The sequence below is a fragment of the Meriones unguiculatus genome, chromosome 15, assembly GCF_030254825.1.
Source record: "Meriones unguiculatus strain TT.TT164.6M chromosome 15, Bangor_MerUng_6.1, whole genome shotgun sequence".
In the NCBI taxonomy this organism is placed as follows: Eukaryota; Metazoa; Chordata; class Mammalia; order Rodentia; family Muridae; genus Meriones; species Meriones unguiculatus.
Genome location: NC_083362.1, coordinates 61,562,658 through 61,584,014, shown reverse-complemented (window position 1 = coordinate 61,584,014; position 21,357 = coordinate 61,562,658). Strand labels below are relative to the sequence as shown.

Sequence of the window (21,357 nt, the reverse complement as noted above, 5' to 3'; positions counted from 1 at the left end):
GCGCGCGCGCGCATGCGCGCGCGCGTTTTCAAATGGGGCCAGAAGACAAACTTGGGTGTTGTCTTTGAAGTTATTATACATTTATTTATTTATTTATTTATTTATTTATATTGCAAGAGTCTGTTTTCCTCCTCTATTGTGTTGGGTTCTGGGGATCAAATTCAGGCCATGGGGCCTAGGGGCAGCATGCACCTTTATCTATTGAGCCCTCTGGAAGACCCCTCTCCTTTTGAGCCAGTTTTTCACTGCTGAGAAATCACCAAGTAAGCTAGGCTGGCTAGCCGGCTAGCCCCAGTGATCTTCCTGTCTCCCTCTCCCCAGTGGTGAGATTAAAGTGCGCCACCATGCTGGGCTTTTTAATGAGAGTTCTGGGGATGGAACTCAGGACCAGCCCTTGCTCTTGCAAAGGAAGCACTTTACCTGACTGAGCGACCTCCCAGCCCTGAACAGAACTGCTGGGTGGTTAGTTTTGATGGTAACAAAAGGGGGTGTTCCTCACAAGTAGTTTCATTGTAAATTTTTGTTTCATTGTTGTTGGTTTTTGTTGTTGTTTTTTTTTTCCAGTTTATAAATAGCTTTAATCTCATGACCCCAAAAGCCTACCCTTGCCTTCCTCAGGACATAAAGCCTGACACCTGAGCAGATTATGAGAAGCTTCTGGGCCCTTCGTGTCCCTTTAAAAATGGAATCACTAGTTCTCCGAATTCAAGTGCTTGACGTGGATAAGAACGAACAAAAAGCATACCAAAGAAGAGATACGAGGTTTCCACCAGCCTCACTCCTCCCTGCCTCAGTGATGGCTGGAATGGATAGATTCAGGCTGAATTGCTAGTTCTGTCCGGGCCACCTTCCTTCCATCTCCTGGCCCTCTAGGACTACCTCCTCTCAATCCATGGGTTTAAATGTCTTTATTGATACTGAACTCACCCATCCACCCCAGTAATTCTGAGTATTACCATCTCCAGAGGCCAGAGTCTGGCTTTTTTTTTTTTTTTTTTTTTTTTTAATTTCCATCTGGAAGACCAAGAGGAGGGAAAGCCTGCTTAGTCTCCCGCAGAAACTAGCAGAGGGCCATTCTGGGGAATGCTGAAGGGGTAGGGTCCCCAGGCCTTCATGGTCAGGTGTAAACCCCAAGTTCCTGTCCCCTGTAGTCCCCCAAGGCTTTAGATATGTACTTTTCCTGGGGAGCAGCTGGGTCCAGACAGAGCACCCTGCTGGGTCCAAACAGCGCACCCTGCTGGAATACAGTGGTCCTGCAGACTGCACGCAGTTCAGTGGCAGGCTGCGGGTCAGAGGCACAGGCTGAGCTCCTTGCGCACGCGACAGCGGTGGCACTGCACCACGCAGCACCAGTGAAAGCGGCACAGGCAGTTCTCCTCCAGCTGTACACTCTCCTGGCGGTGTCCGCGACCGCAGCACAACAAATCGCAGCCGCTGAGGTCCGGGGCACTACTGTTACAGGCCCGGCCGCGTGTGCCGGGAGAGCCGGTGCGCCGGTTGGGGGCGCAGAAATCGGGTGAGTCGGCGGCGTAGAGGAGGTCGGCTTGGCCCGGAGGCTTGAGCGTGCGGACCGCAGGCAGCAGGGCTTTGCCGTCGTTGGTGCCCATCACGCGCGAGGCGCCGTGGAAGCGCTCCAGCAGCCGTGCGCCCACCTCCCGGAACGGAGGCAGTTTCTGCCAGCAGGTGCGCAGCGCGCACGAACCGGAAAGACCGTGGCACTTACACTCGGTGCGCGTGTGGCTCCGCACCGCCTGCGGGAGCACAGGACCAGGGCGAGGGGCGGGGCCGAGAGGGGCGGGGGGTGGGCAAAGGGCGAGGAAGTGGGGAGGGGGTGGGAAAGCAAGGAAGGAAGGAGGGATGGGGAGGGGGAGGAAGGAAGGAAGGAAGGAAGGAAGGAAGGAAGGAAGGAAGGAAGGAAGACACAAGAATGAAATCAAGAAAATCAGAAAACCCGCTCAGAAAGGAGGAAGAATGACAAGGACGGAGGAGTAAGAAAGTGGGAAAAGGAAACAGTAGAAAGCAGAGATTCCAGGGTCCGAAGACAGGGAGCGAGGAGAGAATAGAATAGACGCTGTGGTGAGATTCTCCACTCTCCCTGGAGCTGAGAGAAGTAGCAGCTGTCGCAGCCTAACCCTCCTGCCAACCCAGCCTCCCCATTCCTGCCCCTCACAGCCCCAGGCAGAGCTGAGCAGACACAACCGGCCTGGGCGTCTGTCTGTCACCCCTCCCCAATCCTCTCTACAGGTATGTGGGCCTGTCCGGACATTCCTCTCCCGGGCCCCCTCCTCCCTGTCTGCCTGATGCCTTAGGCTGAACCCTAAAGGACGCAGAATGTGTAGAGGGATGTCCCTCAAACGCCCTAGAACTGAGACATAGGATGTAGGAGGATCAGGAGGATCCGGCTGAATGCGCTATAGAGAACCGAATCCCCATAGTCTTCTCCTTTGCTGCTCTGAGGCTGGGTCCAAGTTGGCCTGGCCTATTCCCACTGGACTTCAGTCCTTTCCAAGTCAGTTCTTCCAGGGCCTGCTCCAACCCTCACTGTCTCTAGTACCTCAACCACCAGACCTTTCCAGGGCCTCTTATTCTTACTTTCATTCCTAGCTTCTGTGTCGTTACCCTGCTTCTGCCCTGACATCCTCTAGCAGCCCCAAACTTTACCGTGTATCAGAGGGATATACCCTACATTGGCCTCTACTGGCCCTAGGATATACCCTCTACTGGCCCTAGGTACTATTCTAAAAGTGCCCTTTTCCCCACTCTGCTTGGTGTTCCTCTCAGCTCCAGGCCCGGCCCCACACTGGGCTTCTCACCTGCCACAAGTACCTGTGTGCAGGTCCCAATCTTCCCAAGTTGTCCCTGTCTTGCTCGCACCCACACACACGGTCGACATCCTCCTACACACCTTTCCTTGTGTCCACACTACCTCAAATATGCTGCCACCCACACTCCGCCACACCCACTCTCCTGCACACCCACACTGTCATACTCTTGCGTGACGCCTACCTCCCCTGCCCATACGCACCAGCCTGCCTGCCTCATTGTTGTGCAGCTGCACCAGGGCACGGATGTCTCCGCGTCCTCGTTTGTGCTGTGCATCCATGAAGAGTCTTGACTTCTCATCCCCGAAGTCCACATCATCTCCGCAGCCTTCCCACTCCCAGGCTGCACTGGCGTCTGAGGAGCCTGTTGGCCCCGGAGGTCCAGGAGTGCCCAGAAGGCCAGAGGGCCTAGGTGGTGCCCGCCCGCGGGGTGCTTGGCAACCACATTGCAGGAGCTCTCCCATGGAGCAGGCCTGAGTGACCGCGTGGCTGGCACCGGCTGCGGTAATTGCAAACACGAAGGCCGTCTCTCGAATGTCTGCGGAGAGAGATGGAGCGGAGGCCAGTGAGTGCCTAGATGGGAACTGAGGCCCCCAGGGAGACAGACTCTAAGCAGGTGTGGAGGGGCAGGGTGGGCAGGGTGCCTAGGGGTAAATCAGGGGATGGAATTCAAGCAACCTCCCCAAGCCTGCTCCCCCAGCAAGGAAAAAGCACCTCCCTCGAGGCCTCTTCCACACTAACCCTGCTGCAGGACGCGCCCAAAGGCCTTGCTGTGACTGGAGCAGTTCCAGCGTCGGAAACGGAACTGGAACTGACATTCCCGGACCCCCAGCCTTGCGCCCCGGGCAAGCTCTGCCACTACTTCCGGCTCCGCCTGGCACAGCTCCGCCTGCCGTCCTGCCAGCCGCCTGGCCTTTCTGCAGATGCTTATAGGATCCATGACCAGGGGGCTGCCCACGGCCCTGGGGAGCAGAACTTCAGGTTAGGAGAGCACCTCCCCCAAATGAAAGATGTAGGGTGGGGTGGGGGTGAAGAAGAGGGAGCCAGCCCCCCCTCAACCCACAGCCAGGTCCTACAGGAATCTCATCCTGCTCCAAACTGAGATCGACATTGTCCCCCTGGTTCTCTTTGCGTTCCATGTCTGTGTTCCCTCTTTGCTGAAGTCTGGACTGAAAATTGTGTTACGACAAAAATTCGGTCATATTTCTGTGTACACCTTCATGAATAAACCTTTATAGGAACTTCACTCAAGGTGAAGGCGGATGGCACCAGGGAGGCCAAGGTTAAAACTCAACGGGCCTAGTCCAAAAGGGAGACAAGGAAGAAATCAGCAGACAAAAAAAAAAAAAAAAAAAAAAAAAAAAAAAGCCGTCCTGGGGACGGGGGCGGTGCATGTTTCATAAAGAAAGTGTTCTAAAGAAGAGTCAAGGAAGGGATGTGGTCTTAGTGGGATGCAACCCAAACAGGTCCAGTACAGAGCAGGGACCATCTGAAGGACAAAACAACCGACAAAACAACCGTGAGGTATTAAAATATCTAGGGAATGGTGCCTCTGAAAAAAAGACACTGCCCTTCTTAGACCAGCCGTTGCTGTAAAATGAGAAAACTGAGCTTAGATGGCTGAGGTGGGCCCTTCTATCCTGCTCCCCCCTGCTTCCCTGAACCAGACAGCTGGAGGAAGGAGCTGGCAACTTAGCTTCTCAGCGTTGTTGGCAAGTAGGTGATGCTGACCCTTCTCTTGCTCCAGGGTAGCTGGCTTTCCCAGAGAGAGATGGCACTGAGCCAAGCCCTGTGTACTAGGGTGACATAATCAACCGGAGGATGGGGGGGGGGGTTGGTTTGGTGGGTAGAGACCCGGTGGAAAGTTCTGCACACTGTCAGCTGCGTCTTTACCCTGCCCACCTTCATTCCACCTGAGGAGAGAGCTGCCACTTGCTTTCCATAGGTTGTCAGCCAGGAATTCATGCCTGGGGGAAACCACTTGAATCAGATGGCTCCTATTTGAACATAGCCGAGAGCTCAGGCTTGAAGGGCTATGTGGGCAGAGCTACAGAGGTTAATTTGAGACCGTTCAAATCCCTTCTGCAGAGAGCAGAGAAAGACAGATGGGGGGTGGGTGGGGTCACACAGGAGGCAGTGGGGTATAAAACGTAGAAGAAAACGTTGGCAAAAGAGTGTGAAAGGTCAGAGTGGCCTACTTTTCAGTTTTGCTTCCACGCATATCCGCCCCACTGTCCCCATTTACTCCACAAGTACAAGCTGCCCAGGCATGTCCTGAGATGTAATGGTCTTAAATAGCAGCAAGAGGAATTTAGATCTTAAGGTAAAACTCTCAACACTGAAGATGAGGTGCTCAGGAAGATGTTTGCAGAAAGATATGGAATCCTCTCTCTCTCTCTCTCTCTCTCTCTCTCTCTCTCTCAGATTTCTGGCTCTCACTCCCTCCTTTCACACACACACACACACACACACACACACACACACACACACACACTGGATGAGGGCTTAAGTTGCTCTTATCCCTACTTAAATAGTTCAGAGATCAGGCATCCCTTCTCAGCAGCAACACACAGCAGAGATTCCCTTGTATTGAGCTTGGGGGCCCACCAATAACCCTAACCCTACCCCTCTCAGAGCCCCAGAGAAGGGACTAATAGAGTAATGAGCAGTGAGTGAGCCAAGGGTAGGACAGCCCAAACTGGCTTCCAATGGCCTAATGACCTTGGAGAATTGATCAGTCTCTATCCGTTCATCCAAGCACCTATCCTGCTCCCAACTGAGATCAATATTGTCCCACTGGCTCTTTTTCCATTCAGTGCCTAAAAATTGCACTACAAAAAGAATTCAGTCCTATTCTTCTGTGTACATCTTCTTCGTTAGTAAATCTGTCTGGTTATCCACCTCATTAAAAAGGGATTTGAGTGGCTTCCAGCTTGGTTGTTCAGGGCAGATAGATAATATTGAGCTCCCTCATTGTTGGGACAATTTTCTTCTACTTCTTTTTTTTTCCTTTATCTTCCCTGGAAGCCTTCTGAGTATCTAACTCTTATCCCTGCAGTGTTTATTCTGAAAACCTGCGTGTCGTGAATTCTACATTATAGATGTATAACTACAGATATATAATGACAATGAGTACTTAACATATGTATCGGAATGAATGATTCGCAAGGCCCTCCCTTGAGTCCAGGTCCCATTGATAGACATGGTATCATTTCGTGACTCCTAGTGTCATATCCTCAAACATTTTTCTCTCCTCCTTGAGATGAGAGGAGCAAAGCAGCCTCTCTGCAGCTGTTCAGTCCCCCTCCTGCCACCTGCACACTGACTGTGGGGTTCTGAAAATTCGCCTTCCCCATCTCCACGGCCCTTACTGCTAAGTTCCCCAGACCCACCCCCATCCAACCCCTGCCCTCTGCACGCTTCCTATTTTTCCAAGGTTGACTGGACTTATCTTCCCAAGGTCGCTCTGCCCCATCACACCCCCCCTCCCCTAGCAAAGCAGGAGTTTGGGGCATGCAAGGGAGAACTGCAAAATCCTCTTGACCTTGTCTGCTTCCCAGGGGCTAGAGATAGAAAAAGAATCATGGGGATATGAAGGGCAGGGCCCTCAGGAGGTGGAGCTGGCCCTTCACAGGGTTGAGGGGGCTGGCTGGCTTCCTGGGAACTAGTCCTGTTTACCAGCTGGTCAGGAGGAGGGCTGGGCAGTGATAACACTAGAATCCCAAGGGACCGGCCTGTTCCCTGCCCTTCTGTCCTCACTCCCATCCTAAATACATAGGAAATGAAAACGCCAAAAAGGACATGACAGGGGGCGTTGAACAAACTATCCAGCCCTACCTCTGACCCTGGTTTTTGTCAGTTCTGGGTGGGCTGGGCCATTCCAGACAAGTCAGTTTCCTCTATGGGCTTCAGAAAGAAAAAAAAAAATGATGGATTGATGGAAGGAGTATTCGGCTCTCAGTAATACTCAACTCTGCCTCTAGAGCAATTCCCCACCCTCCTCTCTCATGCCCTCTCTTTTACTTTGCCTCCTGCCCTTTTGTTTCCTGACATAATGAGCTCTGCTTTGGGGGATTCTGGATCAGTGTTAACGTGAGGTCAGCCCAGAGAAGATGCACCCTTTTAGGGTAATATGTACATTTCAAAGCCTGGAATATATGGTAGCAGAGAACAGACATACTACCACAGACTCTGGGACATAATCATATTGCCGCTTATGGGGACAGAGAACATGGCTAGCCCTGAAAAGAACTCAATATACAGACAAGAAGGGAAAAGACCATCAGGCCATTCTAACTGTCCTGGCTTGCCCTGAGAATTCTCTCTCAAGGACCATGGCTAAAGGATCAATGGCCTGTTAAGATGGCATCAGATGCCAGGCAGTTCCTATCTGCAATGTCTATAGACCTGAGCCCCAGAGAATCCAAGATTCTGGCTCGGCTTACTCTTCTACCCCTGGATTCGGAGAGTAGAAGGAAAATGTCACCTCCAGATCACGTAGGTGAGCAAGGTAAGTGCAGTTGACGGTCACCAGCCACTTACTGGAGGGAGTCCTCATTGAAAAACAAGGTAGATAATTTTATACAGAGCCAGGCACCATGGCAGACACCTTTAACCCCAACACTTAGTTGGGTGGCAGAGGCAGGTGGTGGATCTCTGTGAGTTAGAAGTCAGCCTGGTCTATAGTAAGTTTTAGGGAAGCCAGGGCTCTAAAGTGAGGCCATGTCTCAACAATGACAAATATCCTACAAGAGGAGTCGGATTGTTGGCACATTTTTATAGTTCCAGCTACTCAGGAGGCTGAGGTAAGAGGATTGAAAGCTCAAGGGCTGTCTGGGAAACTTAGTAAGACCCTATTGCAAAATAAAAGGTATAGAATAGAATTCTTGCCTAGCATGCTTGAGGCTGTGGGTTCAATCTCCAGTGCTGCTAAAAAAATAAAATAAAATAAAATAAAACGGCGACACCCAGAGCAGGACTGGAAGGAGATGGTTGCCTGAGTCATGGCCTCTCACAGTGCATTCCACACAGCTCACCCCTGCCATCAGGGCTTTGACTGCATCCCAGTCCATGCCTCTACATTTCTGGACTCAAGGCCACTTCCTCTGCAACTGTAAGTCATCAAGACATCCTTAGCCAGCATCTCACCAATCTCGCCTCAGCTCCGACTTCTCCCAGGAGCACCGATCCTGACCACATTCCTCTGGTTGTCACTCATTTGAGTGTGTCCTGCCTGTGTAATTGCTTGCCTTGTCTCCTCAATCAAGTAGAAGTCTCATTAAAGACAGGAATCTCACAAGTAGGCATGGTGTCATCAGTGAAACACACGCAGGGTTTTGGGGACCGAGGCTTAAGCAGGAACTGTAGTTTGTCGTTTGCTTGTGTCATGTGGAGTGAGACCCTGGCACGTGAAACACACTTAATATTTGTTGTGTAGATGATAAAAGTTAAATTCAAGTTCTTCACCTGGGAAATGGAAACCATAATACTCCCACTCTGCGTTTAATGGCCTGTCCAGAGAGTGATCCCGACAAGAGTCCGTATTCTTAGGCCTGCTCAGGGAAGGGCCAACAGTAGAGACGTAGGGTGGTGTGTGTGGAGTCAAGCATGTTCTTCCTCCAACACTCTGTCTTTCCTGTCCAGTCTGGATCTAGGTCTCCTTTTCCATCCAGCCTACCCAGGGACCAGAGCACCCTCTGGGGCCCATCGCCTTGCCCAGCTAGATCACCGAGGCCAAAGGACCACTGGCCATGTAAGTGACAGCAAGCATGCCAGTCTCTCTAGCCTCCCTCCCTCCCAACTCCCTATCCCCCAGGATCCTTCAATTGACCCCACCTCCTGGGAGCCAGCAGAGGGAGCTCTGAGCCCTGGGGCTGTGGGTGGGGGTGTGTGGGGGTGGGGGAGGTGGGTGGTGGAAAGGGGGCAGAAAAATGTTGCCTGACGGCTGCTGAGGCTGCCGGGCCTGTGCCCGCCCGCCTGTCCTGTCCTGCTCTGTCTAACTCCTAACTCAGTAATTACTGCTCCCCTCCCCCAGCCCCTACCCCCACCCCAACCACCACATCAAAGCCAGTGATGCCCAGCTCCATTAACCCCTGCCTCCCCACTGCCCACCTGTGGCCCCCAACCTCCTTCCCCACACAGAAGAAAGTGGGTTCTCTGTGTCCTTCCTCTCACTTCTGACTCCATCATTTTTTGGAAGAGGCAGAGGCTTTCCCTTCCCGGACAGACTTCACTGTAAAAAAGGGCTTCCCACTAGCCAAAGTGTGGGGAGCAATGCCCTCCACTGGATGCCTGGTGGGCAGCTGCCATACCTTCTGCTCTTGCATGGAGAATGCAGCGCACCCATCTGAGGGTACGCTTGGGAGCGATGGGTTCCTGTGCAGGCCATGGCTCTCACCCTGATTCTAGTGCACAGGAGGAGGGAATCACTGAGGAGGAGGCAGGGCTCAGCCGTACTCTCGGTTCCCAACATGCCGGCTTAGCACTGGGCAAGTACCCTCCTGTCCCTGGACCTTCTACCCTCACCAGTGACCATAATAGACTAGGTTACCTTTCAGTCCTTTCTAGATCAATTTTTAGATTAAGCAGAGGGCTCGGAGCTGGTAGAACCAGCCAAAGAAGGCTTCTCCAGGCTACCTTTCTCGTCACCAGCTCCCAACAGGAAAGAAATACCAGGCTAGGGGGCGCTCTCATCAGTCCGCAGAAGCCGGTCTTCTGGTTCCCTGAGGCCTCCTGCTGGCTGGCCAGGGCTGGCTGCTGCCCTGCCCCATCCATTCCCTCCACAGCTGCACTTCCCCATCAAAGTACACATTCTGGAATCCCCCTTGCAGGGCCCTGGTGATGGGGCCTCCCACTGACCTCCAGCCACCAACTCCTGGCTTCAGATGAGAATGGGGCAGGAGGGAGCCTCACCCCCCAGGAAATGTCACAGCGCCAGGACTCTGGTGGGCCCAGGGCATGCTGTGGCCGTGATCAAGCCAGCCTCCTTTTGCCCCTGCCCTTTTCTGCTCACAGCCCCATTGTCTCCCTGGAGGGGAAGCTGCCAAGGCTGAGGCCTGGAAAAGGGACTGTGTGGCTACCCCACCCCCAAGCCATCCCTACTCTGGGGCTTGATGAGAAGCAGCATGAGCATTGATCAGGAAGGGTCAGGAGCCCCCTGATAAAGATAGGATGGCTCAATGACCAGGACCAGCATGACACACAAAGGTATGGCAGAGAGCAGCCAGAAAACCTGAGGGTCAGGAAGAGCTCTGGCCCTTTCCCTGCCTCCCTGTGAGGCTGTCTTTGACCTTTAGCTCTGGTTTCTTTTTCACAAGGAGGGAAGCAAGGTGGCTTCTTCCTAGTGGAACAAGGGAGGATTCGTTTCTTTCACAGAAAATATAAAACAGTGAGAGGAAAGAGGAAGAGAGGAAACGGGAGATTGACTTGTCTCTTCTGTGAGAGTGTGCTATTTTCTACACCTACGGATTGAAGGTATAAATAAAGATGGATCAGACATTGTGGACAGGAGAACCGGGAGCAGAGAAGGAGAGGGACATGGTGACCTGGGAGCTGGAGCCTTTTTCCTGCCTTTATTCTCAGGACAGGGTTCTTGGTGGGAGGGCAGAGTATAGGCTGGATGGCCTGGAGGCAGGGGCTCGACAGGATGACCTCAAGAGAGCCTGGCCAGTGTCCTGGAATCTGGGATTCTGGGATTCACGGAGATATGGTTACACTGAAGAGATACACAGAGGCTGGCTGGCGGCAGTTTAAAAGGCATGCATTGCTACATAGCAAGACCCTGTCTCAAAACTAAACAAGAAAAAGTAAAAATAGAAATCTTGCATTGCATGGGGAGGAGGTGGAGGGGAAAAGAAAGGTGCAAGAAAAACTTCTTTGGAACCAGGAGCTGGGGCCCTGAGATGGTCTAAGGCCTAGGTCACTCTCCTCCAGGTCCCTCTTTTAGTGACCTAGATAATCAAGTCACTTAGAGACTCCAGAGTCCTCTCAGCCCCTATCCCGACCATGGCTAGATTGTAGTAACGGCTGCTGTACAATCATACTTCCTTTCTGGCCACCCATGAAGTTGTCTATCCTTGCCATCATCCTCTGAGAAGGAAGAAGAAGAGGGGAGCAAAGCAGGTCGCAGACCCTGGTCCTGAAGAATTCAGCTGGAGTGGAGAGATTGGGTGGAAAGCGTCAGGATCCTCAGGCTAACAACCCAGCAGGATCTACCCGCCAGCCAGCCTGAGCCTGACCTGGGAGGGCTATGAGAGGCCAGGAGCATAAGCCCAGTCAAAGACCATGTGAAAGTCGGCCTGGATTTAGACCAAAGGAATTAAGTGTCAGAAATAGAGAGAGCAGGGCCAAGGCAGGTGGGAGGAGCAGGTTTTCTCAGACACATCTGAAAGAAGCATTCGCTGGGCACCTTATCACCCTTCGCTCAGCTCCCCCCTGCAGCTGTGGCCATGAAGGCCCCTGTGTTCTCCCACACCTGCCCTCCTCACCTCCTCCCCCACTCCCGATTCCCAGCTTCAGGGTCAGTCTCCAGAGGGCCCGGCACCTCTCCCCGTTGGCTTGGCTCCCACCCAGCAGTCCTTCCTGAACAAAGAAATCCTCACTCATACGGACCCAGAAGTTTACTCCATAAACCCATGTCCAGTCCCCACACTATTTCAGGCTTCTAAGACTCTGAGAACAAAGGCTTTGCCTTCCAGGAACAGAGGCCAGAGATCCCTAAAATGCAGTAACTGCAGAGTTGCCCAACGCTCAGAGCATGCTGAGAGCACAAGGTTAGCAGTGGGAGGAGAGAAAGACAGCTTCGTGGAGGAAGTGGTATTTTAATTGTAAGAACAATTCTTGTGAAGGAAAAATGGGATGGCATCTTGAGAAAGGGCAAAATCAGGAAAGGTGTGTCAGAGGGAGCAGAGAGGGAGCTCTTTGCCAAGTATTACTTTTTTTTTAAAAATAATTTATCTATTTTTATTTTATGTGCATTGGTGTTTAGCCTGCATGTATGTCTGTGTGTGGATGTCAGATCTTGGAGTTACAGACAGTTGTGAGCTGCCATGTGGGTGCTGGGAATTGAACCTGGGTCCTCTGGAAGAGCAGTCAGTGCTCTTAACCACTAAGCCATCTCTCCAGCCCCCAAGTATTACTTTTTGACTCTTTAGTCTGAATTTAAAAGTGACCCCACTTTTCGTCCCTGGGGGGCCTAGGAGATGAGAAGCTGGATTGGAAAGAGGGTTTCTAATGTAAAATCTGTCAAAAGTGCTAAGTACCCAGGCATTGCCGCTAAACCAACAACTAACGGCGCAGGTTCCCCTAACTCGAACCTGGGTCTGGTATTTGCCCTCTCACTGACACCCACAAGGATGCCTCTCCCGCATCGCAGAAGGATAGCGGCCAGCAGCTTCCTGTGTGGGCACTCTACTCACTCTCCGTCGAAGAGAGGGCTGGGCCTGCCCCACCCCTGGGTCCATAGCCGCGGAGGCGGGTGAGAGAGGGCCGAGGTAGGAATTCAGCCAATGGCGTGACGACATGCAAATGTAGGGCTCCTCGCTCTCTCAGGGTTGGCTAATCTATCATCACTCTCGCCCAAACCCCTCCTCTCTGAGCACTGAGCTATTCCGGGCGGGTGTTTGTGGCTCTAAAAACTAAGAGGAAAAAAGTCTTGAGGATTTGGATCTGAGTTGTCCCGGGGCACACACCCCCCAGCACCCCCGCTTCCCCTCCCCTGTTCCTCTCCCCTCAAGGCTCAAAGCTCTGGAAACCTTCGAAGTCTAGGTGTCTGCTCTGGTTAAATCCAATCTCAGGGTTCGGGTCTGAGAATTTACCCCATCCCTTGGCCGGCCAGGCTCCTCCTGGCTTCACCAGGAAGCTCCCTGTTTCCCACATCTCCTCCGCTACACATTAAAAAAAAAAAAAAAAAAAAAAAAAAAAAATCGTACTTCCCATGGCTGGAAGGGCCAGCCTCCAGGATCTCCTTCCTTCCTTTCTTGCTGGGTGTGTGTGTGTGTTTGGGGAGAGGGGGACAGTGAAGAAAGTCAGAGTCCTGACTCAGTTTCCCTATTCACATTCCCTTTTCCTCCACTCTCTCCCAGGCCGAAGAAGGCAGCAGCGGTGAGGTTGTACGGCAAGGAGGGAACTAGACAGCTGTTTGACTCTGCCTTACAGCTTCCCACCTCGTTCCGGTCTTTTTTCCCTAATGCAGCTCCGGAGCCCTCCTGGCTCTCTCTCGCCCTCACCCCATCCCTCACTGCGGATCTCCTGACGTCCAGCGGCTCTTCCCTACCCATCTGCCAACTCCTTGGTGATGTGACTGAAGGAAGGAAGAGTCGAGGAGAAGGAAACACAATAGAGCAGAGGGCGTCAGGGTGGCCCCTTCAGAAGCGCTCGGGCAGAAAGGACCCTTCCTCAAGGGTCCCGCTGCAGCCGCCGGGTAGCTGGGATCCTGAAGGCAGAGGCAGCAGGACCGCGGGGGGCCGAGTCCCAGGCAGTCTTGGGTCCCCACCCTCCGGAGTTTGAACCTGCGCAGGGAACGGTCTCGCTCGACACTCACCACCACAGTCCACCGACGTGCGCGGGGCACAGGAGCAGCAGCAGCAGCAGCCCGAGGCGGGAGGGCACCGGCGGCAGCATCCCGAGGGCTCGACCGCAATCTGGAGGGGGGTGGGGGGGACGGGGGGCGGCGGCGAGGCTGGCGGGGTGAGGCGGGGCGCGTGGGTGCCGAGCTTCAGGGCAAGCAGCGGGACCGAGAGACCAGGGCTCCGGCGGCGGCGGCGGCGGTGGCAGGGGGGCCCATCCCGGGCGAGGAGGGCGCGGCGGAGGCGGAGAGCGGACCCAGCAGCCAGCGCCTGTGTCTCCTGCGGAGCTCGCTGGAGAGAAGAAATCAGAGCCGGGGGGCGGGGGTGGGAGGAGAGTGGGGCCGGAGCGTGGGCGGGGGAGGGGGGGACAGGGGGGCCACGGGGGTGGCAGTTGCGACAGTCGGGCGGAGGGACTCTGGGGAGGGAGCCGTGCGCCCCGGGGCGGCGGGGCGCAGAGCGCGGCGGAGGGCGGGAGCCCGGTGCTGGGGCGGGGCCCGCGCGCGCTCCGGGGTGCGGGACCCGCCCGCCCGTCCCTCGGCTCGCCTCCGCCGGGTCGTCCCTTGCCATGCCCGGACCCCGGGCATGGAGGGGTTGGGGAAGAATAGTAGAGAGGGGTTGGGGGGGGGAGGGAAGAGGAACTGGGGAAGGGGGGACTGGCTAGGAGACGTTTGACAGGTTTGTTGACTGTAAAGAGAGAAAACTTCTCAGGAATGAGGGAGTTTGGGGGGGGAGAGGAGGGAACAGGGCGCAGGGAGATACAGATGGGGGCCAGGGAGGAAGTGGGCCGGGGGGCGCGGGGTGCTCGGTGGAGGGCTGTCCAACCGGATCGCGGGCCCCACGCACTCGGGAGGCGGTTACTAGCCAGCCCCGCGTCCTGTGCCCCTTCTTCAGCCTCTGCCCCAGCAAGGGAGCGCGCTCGAGGCCAGCCGGTGTTCGGGGGCGGACAGTGTATGTTGGGGGAGATAAGACAGCAAGTGGAGCCAGGGCCTGAGCTCCACCATTCGCTGCTCCTAAGCGAGGCGGAGGGCGGAGGTCGCAGACTTCCAAAGGGAGAGGGGTCAGCACGGGCCCGGAGCCGGGTCTCACTTGTCCGCGGGTCCCTGCCTCGAGTTCCTCCCCCCCAACTTGGCCCGGCAGAGAGGGGTGGGAGAGCCAGCTGCAGGTGAGATGGCGTTTATCTGATTCTCTAATGCCACAAAAATGTCTTTGATGCCCCTGACCCCCTCCCCACGGGGGGGAGATCAAAGGCCTCGTGGGGAGGAGGGACAGCTCCATTCATCAAGCCAAGCGGCTGGCAGCGGGCGGCAGCTCTCTGCTGCTCTGGCCTGGGGCAGAGGCCCCCGACGTGCCCCAGGAGTGCTGAGGGACAGGTGGTGCGGACATTCCGAAGCAGGAGCCGATTTCCCTGCCACCGCTATCTGGAGGGCCCATCGACCTTAAACAGAGGACCTTCACCCCACGTGGCAGAAATTTCACACCAGAGAGGAAAGTTCCTCGTCGTTTGGGGTGGGGAGGAATTTAGAAGTGGAAACTGAGAGCATTGCCAAGATAGACAAACACCACTGGTGAGCAAGAGGAGGAAAGATCCTGAATTGTCCACAGAGTGGGGTAAATGGGTGAAGATGAGGCTTGGGGCCAGAGAGAAGGCGTGCGAAGACCACAGGATGCCTACATCAGGAGGAGCAGCGGATCCGGGGAAAGAAGACTGACCGGCAGAGGAAAGAGATGAAGACACCTCAGCCTAGACTCAAAAATAAGGCCTCGCATTTTCTGGGAGCCCTAGCAAGGGCCCTGATGTCAAAGGTGTACCAGTGTAGTTCTTACTGTGGGTACCAAGACTTGGGGAGTGGAGGGCACTCTGGGGAGGGGAAAAAGCAGAGGGGAAGGGGCAGCGTTCAGCCGGGTAATGGGCCGATCACTGTCCCTCGTGTTTGAGTGCACAGCACGTAGCAATCTTACAGCCATTTGGAGAAGTCAGTGCTGAGCGCTGTGGACCACCACACCAGTGGACATAGCACATTTGAAGGTATGCCAGGTTGGGTAAATACCGAGGCTGGAGTTGGTGCCAACCTGGCAGCTAGGAGGTCTTGAGGGTCCCTGGAGGCTGCAGGTGGCCAATGACCAGCTCCGTGGGAGCTGGTGCCTCTGGTTCCAAGCCCCTTACCCGCACCCTGCTACTGTTATTACAGATTATGAAATGCTTTCCCTGTCTTGCATTCTTCTCCGAGGCAAGAATTTTAATGTATTTGTCTTTGTCATCAGGGGACCTGGGCTCTGGGATCGCCCTGAGGAGGGAGCGCCCCAAATCTCCTCTACCTCGGACTCTCTCAGTTATCCCCCCCCCCCAATGTCCTAGCCCTGCCCCTTGCCTCCCCCTCCTAAGACACTGTCTCTCTGTGGGGTGGATAAAAATGATGTTATTGAAACAACAGAATTGGGAGCAGTGGCAGGGATCAGCTCAGGAAACTGGGGCGTTTGCCAAGAAGCCTGCTCCCCCGCAGGCGGCCTTTCTGCCCCCACCCCCCACCTTTCCTCTAAACACACACAACTGGTCCCACCCCTCCTGCAATGTGCTCCAGCCAGATCTTGCAGGATCTTTAGCTATCCCGGGGCTAGCCAAGCACTCTGTCCATCCTTCCCCCAAGAGCCCCTCTCCAGAATCAGTTGGCAGGCACTGCTTGCAGAAGCACCAGAAGAGAGAGGGCTGGGGCAGACCTCCTGGAGCCCCTATTCTAGAACTTTGGTTCCAAGGGATTTCTGTTTGTCATCAGGGAAACCAGGGCTCTGGGCTCACCCTGCTTTACAGGTGCCCCCCTTTGTCCCTTTGGCTGCTACCTGAACAGACTTAGGTCAGTGACCTTCATCTTTATGCCCCCCTCAGACATTCAGAGACCTGAGTCTGGAGGTCTCAAGTCACTGTCGTCACCTTGGGTTCCTCCTCCTCCCCCAGAGCAGAGCTGAGTACTGAGACACACAAACAGCTACAGATGCACACTCAAGACATACCACCAGATGGCTACAGATGAATGGACAACCACACAGAAACCACGCCCTTGTCCCCCACCACCACCCCCAACGCTGGTTCATTTTCACAAGCAGGTATAGAGGGAGAGCGACAGTGGGCTGGCTGGGACTGAAAACCATGACAACCTCCATGATGGCCACACCCACGTATACACCACAGCACCTCTGCATATACACCCATACAGAGAAACACTTCACTGGGACAGAACAGAAAAGGTGGTAGCGTAGAAATGAGCTGAGAGGTGACCTGTGGGCACTGGGCACCTCCACCTCATCCTCCACCTCACCCCACCCTAATGCTGTGAACCTGCAAATTCCACTTCTAGGCTCCGGTGCAAAGACCCCCCGCAGGGGAAGCCTGGTTGTCTGGCTGTGGGGTTGAGGAGGAAGGAGGGGCAGAGGTGGGGACTGTGGAGGGGGAGAGAGGCAGCTGGAGACAGATAACATCAGAACCGCTGCAGGCAAAAGCAGAGCAGCACTCTGTCTCCCTTGGATTCTCTCTCACTGCCTTTTTGTGTCTGCATGTCTCCCCCATGAACAGAATTTGGTCTCTAAATCATTCTGTTGTGTTTTTCCCCCTTCTTTCCTCAGGATGACTGAAGCTGCAGGAGCCCAGGAATTTAGGCCTGTGAACCCTCCCCTCCCAATAACCTCCATTCTTTTCTCTTTCCCTCCCTTCGTCCCTGAAGTAGGATCTAACTCATTTTCAGGAAAATGATAGACCTTGTGAATTCCTACAAGCCCTGGGTCTCTGGGACCTGGGAGAAGAGAGAGAGGAAAGGCCAATCCTCTAGAGAGGTGGAGGGAAGGAAAAAGAGAAGAGAGGGACTCATTTCCTCTCCCTCTGGGTATCCCGGACACAACTCTATCCAGCTTTCACAGCCTGCCTAATATCCTAAGGAAGTGTCTGCCTTTCACCTTGTCATCCCTCACCGGGCCAACTCCAGGGAGATACCCTCTGAGCAACACTTCAGAGCTTCTCCCACATCGGCACTCTCCTGCCTCACCTCTTCCAATCTCTAGCCTTTCTTCCAAGCCTCCAATTTCCCTCCAGGGAGAGAAATAACTTGCCTAGAAGAATCTTAAGATAGGGGGCAGGGGCTGAGGACAGAGGGGTTGCTTCCCACCAAGGCTGCGTTGGGAGGGTGCCACAGAACAATGGCTTCCACTGAGTTTGACCCCAGCCAACCAACAGGAAAGGTTAGCCCTGTGAACCTCTAGAGCCATCTTGTTCCAGGCTGTCTCTTGCATGGTCTTTACCCCTTTGTTTCCTCGTTGTTTTGTCCTTATTTTTATGACAGTGGATTTGATGCTTGAACTCAGGGCCTCAACTATTCCGGGAAAGTACTTTATCTCCCAGCGTCATCCCACAGCCCAGCTCCTGTGGTTTTGACTGGGAGGTAGGAGGCAGCCCCGTCAGCGCTCCAGAGTCCAGATCCTCAGAGCTGGCCTCTGTCTTGGCTGTATCCCTGAGACTGGGTTGTGCTGTCTCTCTTACCCTGGCAGCAGGCAACCCCTACTATGTGCTGGGCAACCAACTAGATAGTGAGGAGACAATGGTGTCACCTACGCTCATGGATCTGACAAAGTACAGCATCTTTAGAAAAGGAAAACTACAGCCTTGACAGCGTCTGGGGACCTAGGAAAGTTCTCAAAGGGACCTAGAAAGTTCTAGAGCCACTCAGAGAATGGAGAGGTTTCTCTAAAGAGGATGCCCCAACTGATATCTAAGACGACAATCGGGAGGCACGAGGAGGGAAAGGCATTTTAAACAGCCATTTTAAAAGTCCCGCCAGGAGCATGGAGGGGGGAACAGGTGGGTCAGTAAACATGTGGCAAAAAAAAGTTGGATGGGGTGATTGGATTAAGAAAGCCTTTCTAGTCATGAAAGCGATTTTTTTTTAATGTTTTAAAAGTCGTGAAATGCACTGGGTGTACTGGTGCGCGCCTGTAATCCCAGCACTTAGGAGGCAGAGGCAGGAAGATGGATCTCTGCCAGGTCAAGCCTAGCCTGGTTGACAAAGAGAGTTCGAGGACATCCAGGGCTGTTACACAGAGAAACCCTGTCTCAGAAAAAAAATTAAGAAGGAGGAGGTGGTGAAGTGCTACAGGTCAAATTCATTGCCAAAGGGAAGAAGAGGAGGTGGAGGAAGATCTCCATAGTTCAAGAGACCTAACATATATAAAGACCAAAAGATGCGAAGTTGTGCTATAGTAGTTAGGAGTGTGTTTAGATGACAGGCGAATTACAAATAAGATAAACCCCCCATTGACTGAACATTCCCTGTGTGGAAAATGCATTCAACATATCTGACCCACTGAGCACTGCTTGGGCCTTCATGAACATGTTCAAACCCCTTAACATTATTCACCTGTTTCACAGTAAACTGACTATTTCGTCTCATGTATACTGTGTTGAGAAATAAAGAGTAGATCCGGGTGCGGTGGGGCACACCTGTGATCCCAGCACTAGGGGAGGCAGAAGCAGGCAGATCTCTTTGAGTTTGAGGCCAGCCTTGTCTACAAAGTGAGTCCAGGACAGCCAAGGCTACAAAGAGAGACCCTGACTGGAAAAACCACACACACACACACACACACACACACACACACACACACACACGAGCGGAAAGGAAAAACAACCTGCAAAACATATAGGCAGCACAGTGTACAGGAAGGATCATCTCATGTTGTCCCCTGATGGGGCTGCTCAGGAGCTCAAGAGAACATCCTAGCCCATGACTACCCCAAGCTATGAGATCCAGAAAATGTTGTCTAGCGGATGCAGAGAACTTTCAGGCCCTCTCAAAGGCAAACACTGGTAAATGGTGGGGGCCAGGAACAGGTTGTAAGCAGCTACTCACCACCATAAAAGTGCGGGACAATTGCTCTGGGTTTGTGAGGAGGCAGTTGTGTCTCTAGGGGCCTGTGGAGGGAGATCACTAGCAAAAGACTCCACCTTTTCGTGGAGGTTCATTTCCTTAGTGTGCAAGTAATTGTACTGTGTTGTTTTCTTTTTTGAGGCAGGGGTGTTTACATGGACACACAGTCACGTAAATGTATTTCTAATAGATAGGAAAGCCAGAAAGGTAGCAATTCATTCTCTTACTTCCCTTGCAGTGATGAGGCTTAAACTCAGGGCCTCCTTCCGCAAACCACACCCCTAGCCTAGAAATATCCTTCAGTACTCAATATGTATAATCTCTTGAGTTCTACATGGTCCCTGAACCAAGTATATAAAAGCCTCATGGGACTGATTGAGCAGGAAACAGATCTGACCTCCTAGGAGTCCTGTCTGTATTCTGTACAGCCGTGGGTCTTGACTTTCCTACAGAGTCCGGTTCTTTAATACCGTCCAGTTCTTCATGCTGTGGTGACCCCCAATCACAAAATTATTTTTGTTGCTACCTCATAACTGTAATTCTGCTACTGTTACGAATTAGAATGGAAAAACATCCGTGTTTTCTAATGGTCTTAGGTAACCCCTGTGAAAGGGTCATTCAACTCCCAAAAGGGTCGAGACCACAGGTGGAGAACTGTTGCTGTAGAGAAACATCTATTTTGAAGTTTGGAGGTTGAGGGTCAAAGGTGTCTTCTGGCTTTCCCGGGAGCTCAGAGGTGACCCCCTTCTTCTCACACATCTGTCCTGCACTGCTTGGCCACACAAAACCGTGTTCCCAGCAGCGAGGTGGCAGGAGTAAAAAGAGGGCTGAGCAACATGGGAAACCACTGTGGAGATTTCACTCGGGCAGGAGGGCATGGTCAGCCTTGCGCTCTGAAGAGATGGGTTATGATGCTCAGTGTGAAGGCAGGATCAGAGAAGAGCTGAAGTGGGGACAAGGCTCTGAGGCTGGCTTTCAAAACGATGTGGCTTTGACCCGGATGTGTGGCAGAGGGGAAAGGAGAAGAGGACGCGGTGACCAGTGTCAAGGTTCCTGGAGTGGACCCAGGAGGCTCAATGAGAAAGCAGGAGGGTGGTTCAAGGATGCCTCAGGGTTTTAACCCCTAACAGAATGGATGCTGGGGTCATTCATCCTGCAAGAAGCACTCAGCGGGGGGGGGGGGGGGGGGGGGTTAACACTGGGCAATGCTGGGAGCAGGGGGACAGCTTGGGGCGTGACTTCGAGATGCTTCCTCCAAAACATCCACTGGGATTTGTCAGGGAAGCAGTTAGATATGCGGGTCTGGGGCAGAGGTGTGTAGGGTACAATTAGTTAGATATATGGGCTGAGTCATGGTGATGTAGGCTGTAATTACCCTGCATTTCCCAGAGGACAGAACAGAGCTGAGAGTAGCCTTGAAGGATGGTCAATAACGGCGAAATGAGGGACCAGGATGCAGAGGAGACAGAGGAGGGGCTGCGGACAGGAGACACGGAGCGTGACGGTTTCACAGAAGCCGAGGTAAGCAGGCCGCCTCAGGAGGCAGAAAATGGACAGAGCTGCCAATCCCTGGGTGAGGTCAATAATGAAAATGTATTCTAGAGAGCAGGATGAAAAACACCAAGTGAGCTGAACTCCGGGCCAGTTTTGCTGATGCCCAAACGCCATCCTACCACTTCTCTGTTGTGAAACTTGCATTGGCACTGGTTGGCTTGCCAAATACAGCCTGTGCTTAACTTGGCATTTCCTTGCCCCTTTCTAGTTTGGCTCTCGCTTGTCTCCCAGCCTTATCTTGCATTTTGTCTCCAGGAAAAGTCCTGGCCTTACAAGTAGCGCTGACCTTGAGCCCTGGCCCACCCACTCCCCTTTTGTACTCTCTGTACCTTACTTCTCAGCCAGCCCCTTTCAATCCCAACTTTCCTCAAGATCTCAGAGGCCTGCAACAACCACCTCCATTTCCCGGCAACTCCCAGCACCTTAGCTCTGCTTTGCAGAAAATACAGCATCTTGACTGGGTTTCTTCTGTATGTTTCTCCCCTTTGCTTCTGAATTTGTCAGTGGATATGA

The 21,357-nt window shown here is 53.5% G+C and overlaps 1 protein-coding gene across 1 annotated transcript; it reads right to left on the bottom strand.

The window, feature by feature from the left end:
- Positions 1 to 538: 538 nt before the first annotated feature.
- On the bottom strand, positions 539 to 13,666 carry Wnt6 (Wnt family member 6). The gene is made up of 4 exons (XM_021664251.2): positions 13,363 to 13,666; positions 3,564 to 3,784; positions 3,026 to 3,360; positions 539 to 1,751 (listed from the first exon to the last, which is right to left on the bottom strand). Exons 1-4 carry the CDS (start codon positions 13,440 to 13,442, stop codon positions 1,290 to 1,292), a joined length of 1,098 nt encoding a protein of 365 aa, XP_021519926.1. The 5' UTR covers positions 13,443 to 13,666; the 3' UTR covers positions 539 to 1,289.
- Positions 13,667 to 21,357: the final 7,691 nt, after the last annotated feature.

Coding starts and splice junctions, on each gene's coding strand:
- Wnt6 (XM_021664251.2), bottom strand. CDS start 13,442: ATGCTGCCGCCGGTGCCCTCCCGCCTCGGGCTGCTGCTGCTGCTGCTC. Junction 3,785..13,362: donor CACGTCGGTGGACTGTGGTG/GTGAGTGTCGAG, acceptor TCTGCTCCCCAG/GGCCGTGGGCAGCCCCCTGG. Junction 3,361..3,563: donor TGGGCGCGTCCTGCAGCAGG/GTTAGTGTGGAA, acceptor CTCTCTCCGCAG/ACATTCGAGAGACGGCCTTC.